Source organism: Dipteris shenzhenensis, chromosome 24, assembly GCF_047967505.1.
Source record: "Dipteris shenzhenensis isolate YYH24624 ecotype China chromosome 24, Dip_SZ_1.0, whole genome shotgun sequence".
Classification (NCBI taxonomy): Eukaryota; Viridiplantae; Streptophyta; class Polypodiopsida; order Gleicheniales; family Dipteridaceae; genus Dipteris; species Dipteris shenzhenensis.
The window spans coordinates 35302846-35310905 of record NC_141619.1 but is presented as its reverse complement, the minus strand read 5'-3'; the positions used below and the strand labels follow the sequence as shown (position 1 = coordinate 35310905).

Sequence of the window (8060 nt, the reverse complement as noted above, 5' to 3'; positions counted from 1 at the left end):
TAGTTTTGACATCCATCGGACACAAGTCCATGTCCTCATGTGCAACCAATGCCAGAACCATCCTCAATGTTGTCACAATCACCACATGAGAAAAGATTTCACCAAAGTCAATGCCCTTCTGTTGCTTGAACCCCTTGGCAACCAATCTTGCCTTGTATTTGTTCTCAACATTAGGAGTGAATTTGATCTTGTACACCCATTTGCATGGTAAGGCATTCTTACTAGTTGGTAGTTTCACCAAATCCCATGTTTTATTTTTGATAAGAGAATCCATCTCTGAATGCATGGCCTTCTCCCACTTTCTCTTATCATGCCTTCTCATTGCTTCCTGATAGCATGAAGGCTCACCACAATTTGTCAACATGACAAATTAGCCACGTAGTTCTGTCCTAAAACAAACCTATCAAGAGGTCTGGAAACTCTGGTGGATCTCCTCACCCAATCATCTTAATTGATTGTCTATTCAGCCTGCAAATTCTGTGGCATCTCTAAAAAATGTTGGCCACCATAGCCCAGCGTGTAACACTTTTCTTGCAGTCGTTTCAGTGGTGAAATGTCCACCTGCTATCCCAAAATGTGCTTTGTTGAGAATGGTTACAAACTCATCCTCTCGTATGCATCTTTTAACAATACCATCCTTCCCTGTTTTATACAATTGCCTTGCAATGAGTTAATAGGGTGTTGCACTTAGAATTAATCATCGCAATCTTGCCTTGTCTAAGGGTATTCCAGTTGGCAGTCCGTTGGCAAGATAATGACATATCTCTTCCACTCGCCCTGGTTTAATGTCAAATAAGAATAGTGAGGCATCTAGAAACTCGTCATCCACTCCTATAGCTCTCTCTATTAGGAATTTGCGACATGTAGTCAACCAGCACATGAGTTGTGCCCTTCCTTACTGTGACCGTGAAGTCGAACTCAAGTAAGATTAGAATCCATCTTGTGATGCACTCAGTTAGACATGGTTTGTTGACAAGATATAGCAGGGCTTGGTGATCCACAAAGAACACAAACTTGTTGGCCAATAGGTAATGCCTAAATTTCTTAATAGCATATACCATTGCGAAACCCTCTCGTTTTGTTGTCATGTAATTTCTCTTGGCCTCGTTTAATTGTCGACTTGCAAAATATATGGGGTGGTCAAGCTTTTTCTTGCCAGGTTATGCAAGTACACATCCTATTGCGAAGTTAGAGGCATCAATATGCACATGAAAACTTACTTCCCAATTTGGTTTTGTCACAAGGGCATGCTTCAAGGTCTCGTATGCCTTTTGGCATTCCTTCGTCCATTCAAAGTTTATGAGTAGTTTGTACAATGGTCGTGATATCTCTGTATAGAGATAGATGAATCTTTGATAATAGGCTTTGTGGCCTATAAACCTTTGAAATTCCTTGAAGTTTGTGGGTGGTGGCAACTCCAAAATCAGTTTAATCTTGCCATAATCTGTGGAGATTCCATTTCTTGACACTACATGTCCTAGGATCACACCGTGTCTTACCCAAAATTGACATTTAAGTGGGTTAAGTGAAATCCTATATAACCTGCAATGGTTGAAGACCATTCGTAAATATTTGAGATGAGAGTATTGTAAGAAAACAATACAACGTCTGTGCTCAATAGATAACAGGATATCGTATGCAAGAGAGAAAAGCAGATAGTATGGAGAATCAAAATTTTGATTATTGTAAAACTAATACAATAGATGGCGCTGCCTCCTAGCCATGTGCTCCTGTGTGAGAAGCTTCGATGGCATGCTAGAAATAGTAGAGGACGGAGCCGACCTAGTTAGCCCAAAACAGCTGACTGGAGGTTATTGTAGCCAGTGATGATTATGGGCTTCACGGGCTTGCTCTTATATAGCCATTAGTTGTAGTTGGTTAGACCCAATTGGGAGACCGACCTAGTCGGCCCAAAACAGCTGACTGGAGGTTAGTCCCAGGCCACCGGCCACATGCTAGAATCGTGGCATAGAATAGAGCAACTAACCTACGATCGGCCCAGAGCCATCCGAGATCATCTGGGGCTCCAAACGGGCCCCGCATAACCTAGCTACTCAAATGCCTTCTCCTCATATGGGGGGCTTACGAGTAGAGCTAGCTGGTTCCCGCGTAGTTACACGAGAGTGGAGCATTGATATCTAACAAGTATACACATAGATCATTTAGAAATATTTCCAACCATATACGCAAGTACTCCTTAAAGACTATACTCATCAATCTTTGAAACGTCGTTGTGGCATTGGTTAATCCAAACGGAATCTTCCGATATGCAAATACTCCCCATGTTGTGGCAAATGTGGTCTTATGCTGGTCCTTAGGATCAATGGACACTTGATTGTATCCAGAGAATCTGTCTAGAAAGCTGTATGCTTCATGTCCTGCCACTCTTTCGAGCACATGTTCTATGAATAGCAAAGGATAATGATCCCTGACACTTGCTACATTGACCTTTTTGAGGTCGACACACACTCGTATTTTTTCATTCTTTTTCGTTACAATCACAATGGGTGATACCCATTCTGTGTGCTCAATTTCATAAATGAATCCTGCGTCAAGTAGTTTGTCAATTTCCTTTTTGACAATCGTTTCACATTTTGGATTCATATCGTAAGGTATTTGTTGGATTGGTTTCCCATCATCTCGTATGAAAATCGTATGTTGCACTACTTCAGGTGGCACACCCTTCACGTCTTCATATGACCATGTGAAGATTCCTTGAGGAGTAGAACCAATTGCTACTCTTCCTCTATATGAGATCCACATAAATAAACATTGGTTTAGGTGTCTCACCCTTTCCTGCCAGGTTTACCTCTTTGACCTTGGTGGGTCGCTCATAAACTCCATCGTCATAAATGTCAGCGATTCTTTTAGCCTTTTCATAGAAAATGTGTCTATCCTAGATGGTATAAGTCTTGAAATGTGGTGGTGCATTTCTCCACTCTTCATCTTCATCTTTCTCGAATGAGGATTATGATTTTGCCCTAGATTCTGACGATCATGAGTCTTCCTTTGATCTTGACTCTTCAGTGAATTGTTTCTCTATTTGTTTGGGTTTTTTGCCATGCTGTTTTTGTGGAAGGTTACAAACTTTATGTTTCCAACACCTAAGAGAATAGGTCTTAGTGTTAGAAGAAATCTTTCTTGGTGGCTACGGATAAGGTAATGGTGGAATCTCTTCAGCTTGAATTGATCCAACAGGGATTACTAACTCCTCCATTTTCCTTCCCCAATCGAGTGTGAACTCATGGTCAACAGTCATAGCCTGTACATGTCTGAGCCAATGAAGATTGGATCATACTTGCACAACTTCCTCGTTCTACTTGGGCTTTTTAAGGAGGTGAAACATCTGTAGGGGCACAATGGTCCCTTTTGGTGGCTTGTGGTCTATTTCCTTCACAAATTAGGTTCCTCGTGTTGTAGGTAGATTGATTGTTGCAAGCAAATGCATCTAGTTATGGGAATATTCTAGCTCAAGAAGTAGTTCATACCACTTGGCATCTCGGTCAATTCCTTCAATTCCCTTATTCTCAGTCTTGAAGATGTTTACTGGAATAGTTTTATTGGTTGTATATGATTCGGCTGCAAACAAATGACCATTGATTGGTTTGTGGTTGCAGGTTTCAAGATTGATCTTGATGATTAAATCATCTTTTCATAGGTAGATGATGGTAGAGGATGATGTTAAGAAAATTGATAGAGGATAATGCACATATGCAACAATGCTTTTGTTTAATATCATCGCAACAAGCTATTGTTTCAAGATATTTTTGCTTGGTTGAATGAATGCATGAATGCAATTATGATTCATTATGCTTGCTTGTCTTTGTAGCTTGTTGAGAGATATTGATTCAAGCTATTTATGATGAGATTGTCCTTTAATAGAACTAGGTTTGTGCTCTCCATTGAGTGTTTTTTATGTGGAAGAAAGCCTAGTTTTATTATTGTTTATACTTCCACGATGATCTGCAATTATAATAGCTAGCCACTAGCTATGAAATTCACAGATAAAAAAACTTAGAAAACTCGCAAACTCGTAGAAAATTTTCTCACAAAATGTCAAAGCCCGTAGTGAGGGAGTAGTGTGTAGCATGATGTTACTATTGAAGATGTTTCTAGATAGGAAGACCCAAACCGTTCTCCTTGAGTTCTCACATTATGTCCTTAAATCTATGTGATGTCTCAACCTTTTTGCGTTGTTGTAACGACATTTCCATAACTATTGGAAATACTACTATCCATCTCTTGACTATTACTTTACCAATATAGGGTTATGTTTCTCCTCTTACTTCTACCTCTCACACTCTACTTGCCCCAACATTTCATCCATTAAATAAAGTTCACCATAGATAGTGAAAGGTTTCAGGACACCTATGGTACTCGTACATGTGTTGGAGAGTCTTCTTCATTGAATTTGTCCCTTCATCAATATGGTCTGATTGGTTTTAGGTTTGCCTTGCTCCACCAAGCTAGACCAGATGGGACCAACTAGATTGGGTTGGGATGGTTAGATATCCTAATCTATGTAAAGTTCGTCTTACTTGATTTAGATTGTTCTAGGTCATCCTTACCCAAATGTGAGTGGCCTTGCTTGGATTGTATTTCCATGGTCAAGTTGGAGTGGTGGACTTGATATGGTTAGGTCAATCTTGAATTGGGTTGGACTAGCCTGAGAAGAATTGGGTTTGCTTTGGCTTATCTTTACATAGTCTGAGTGATTGTCATTTCTTGTCAAATAGTTTGTAAGCATCTAGACATGGACCACATTGTTTGATGAATGTGCATACTTCTCTTTAGGTTTTTTGAATGTTGGTTGCTTGAGTGGGCAATCCTTAATTGCATGACCCTCTCTCCCAGACAAGAAACACGTGTTGACAAGATTTTGGATAATTATTTTTCACTGTATGAATGACTCATCCCTGAATCGATGTACATAAACTTTGGGATTCGGGTCATATTTTCTAACCTCAAAACTTGATGATTACATATACACAAGAGTCTAACTTCTTATAGAGAGGGCCATCTTCACTTTCTCAAATGGGAAGCTCAAATGGCCTTTCCAAAGATACCTAATATTATGCCTTTTATGCCAATATATCCCATAGGAATGCATGAAAGGGTTGATGAAGCATAAGAAAGCCTGCATTTACATGTGTTTCAAGACAAACACATGAGACTTAGTCTTGAAGGAGCCCAAAATGACTATGACAGAAATTTGGATTTTGTTTATAAGTTGAGTAGAAGATCCATCCCTTATCGATTTTAGGTGGCTAGAGGTTAGGCCAAGGGTATATTTTATGTAGTAGCTCTTGGTTGGCAATTGAGATTGGATAGAGCAGTTGTTGTTGTTCTATGTTGCATCTTTGGCATAGAAAACACCCTTCTATCCTTTGGAGGCATTAGTTCTTCCTCCTCAAGTTTGGGAATGGGTTGTTTGGGTGCTAAGGGGGGCACTGAAGAATATGAAACGAAAGCACTTGGGTTCAATGGGATGGGTTTTTTATATGTGAGTATTCACACAAATTTTACATACACAAGTTTATTTATTTACATTGAGGAAAACTAACATTATAGTGTTAAAATACTTGAAATACCTTATGTAAGTAGGAGTTTTGCACTTATTCCTTGAAGGCATGTGATATGGGTAGTTTGTATGTAGTGACCCCCTCGAGTTTGGGTGATGGTCCCTTGGTAAATGTGTGGGTCATTTTCTTGGGTTGTGATTAGTAGAAAAACGAAATGCATTTTGATGTCTACATCAATTGGTGCAAATTAGGGTGGAAAAGAAACCACAAGCTATGGACTTGAGTGTAGCCTAATGGAACCTAGTCAAGCATGTATTATCTTTTATCGATGCCAGCTCTAAGAGTGGCTTTGTTACCTACTATAGTTTGCTTGAGCTTGGACATGAAGCTAGTGGCACATGTCTTGGTGTTTATGGCTTTTGCAACCTTCTAGGAGGGAGGGAGGGCGGGTGTGCATTAGAGTGAAGAACTTTCACACATGTTTTTATTAGAAAGTATCTAGTTATGACACATGCTTTATGCTTCCCATAGGTAACACTTTTCATACGGTCTAGCTACATAGATTGAGTGATTTGTTTACCAAATTCATGATATCATCAAAGGAGATATGCTAGGTGGCAGCCTTTTAATTTGTGACCTTGATCATTGATTATAAATTCACCATGTTGAGGAGAAGCGTGGAGAACAAGGCAAAGTTGTTATGGGAGGCAAGGCAGGAAAAGCGTGGAGAACAAGGCAAAGTTGTTATGGGAAGCAAGGCAGCTGTTATATCCAATAAGCTAAAGCGATATAACAAGCCAAAGCCAGAAGAAAGAGAGAGAGAGAGAGACACACACTCACTCTCTCTCTCTCGCGCGCTCTGTGTGTGTGTGTTTTTTGAGATCAACACACACACGAATCCACACACGCTTTCTCTCTCTTACACTTTTTTTGGTGAGATCAACACACACACACACACGAATACGAACACAGAGACAATGCTCATCAAAACGAGAACCCAAGAGACCCTTTACCCTTCCTTACCTTCGCCCTGCACCTTCCTCCACCTCTCTAACGATGATCAGATCATGCCTCGCTTGTACACCTCCATATTGCTCTTCTACAGCCTACCCACCACCCCTGGTGCCGCCTTGAATGCCTCTGTTCAGCTACTTAAGACCTCCCTCCCTGAGCTGCTTTCCGTTTTCTACCCTTGTGCTGGACGCTACTCGGAGCGTGACACTGGCGGGCTTGATGTCCAGTGTTCTGATCAAGGAATGGTGTTCTGCGAGGCTTGGGTTGATGCTTGTCTGGATGCATTTGGAGACTTCCAACCGAATTCTAACTTCGGCCTTTTGGTGCCGGAGTCCAACCCGCTTGCCCTCATTTCCGAGATTCCACTCCTGCTTGTTCAGGTCATCTCCTTCTCCATGTCTGCTTTCACAAATTAAACAAACAGAGAATCTCTTATTTGAAGAAGCGCAGGTCTGTTTCTGGCAGCTAGCTGCTTGTTGTAGTTCATGCGAAGAATTCTTTGTTCTTGCTACTAAATTGCTCCCCGGCATAGTGCAGATTACCCATTTTGAGTGTGGAGGCCTTAGCCTTGGTGTGCAAATGCATCACTCGCTCTGCGATGGCGTTTCCGTGGGCAACTTCTTGACGTCCTGGGCCGAGATCGCGTCTGGAAAAGGAATTGCACGCCGCCCTTATCTCGATCGCTCCATCCTGAAAGCCAAACAGCCTCCAGCCCCTGTCTGCAACCATATCGAATACTGCACCTCCATGCCAGACTTGCCAAGCAGCTGGCCGGAGATGACCTCCAGGATCTTCAGATTCACGCCGCAACACATCGAAGCGCTGAAGGCACAGGCACGGCAGGACTGTGCGACATCTTCCTTGTCGGCCTTCGAGTCCTTAGCTGCGCACCTGTGGAGGTGTGTGACGAAAGTTCGAGCGCTGGAAGCTACAGAAGAAGTGAGGCTGGGCATGGCGGTGGACGGAAGAAACAGATTCGATCCTCCTCTACCGGAAAAGTACTTCGGCAACGTGAATTTCTACGGGTACGCAGCTGCGAAAGCGGGCGATTTGGAAGAGAAACCATTGTCATATGCAGCAGCATTGGTGCACGAAGCGATTGCTCGAATCACAAATGACTATATGCGGTCTGCACTGGACTGGGTAGAGCTGCAAGGGGGGCACAAGTCAATTTTTGCATCGTTTTGCAGACCGTTCAAGGATCTCGCGATCACGAGCTGGTCAAGGTTTCCATTTTATGAAGTGGATTTTGGGTTGGGAAAGCCGGCTGCTGTTGGGATTCCTGTATCTGGCTTCGAAGGATTGGTCGTGCTGCTTCCTTCGTCTAAAGGGCATGGCCATGTGGATGCTTTGGTAGGTTTAAGCATTAAACAAATGCGTCAGTTCCAACCCATCGCTGATCTCCTTCCCTAGTTATGCTTTGCCCACTTTTGGCATTGAAATTATCTTGCAATTTTGGGTTTTCCTATGTAAAATTATCTCATGAACTTTGGACCCTTTGAGGACTTTTCTCATCCCTCACTA

The 8060-nt window shown here is 41.9% G+C and overlaps 1 protein-coding gene across 1 annotated transcript; it reads left to right on the top strand.

Annotated features, from left to right (window-relative positions):
• The first annotated feature begins 6366 nt into the window (after positions 1-6366).
• On the top strand, positions 6367-8060 carry LOC147886541 (shikimate O-hydroxycinnamoyltransferase-like). Its single transcript, XM_087395867.1, has 2 exons — positions 6367-6916; positions 7074-8060. Exons 1-2 carry the CDS (start codon positions 6500-6502, stop codon positions 7947-7949), a joined length of 1293 nt encoding a protein of 430 aa, XP_087251993.1. The 5' UTR covers positions 6367-6499; the 3' UTR covers positions 7950-8060.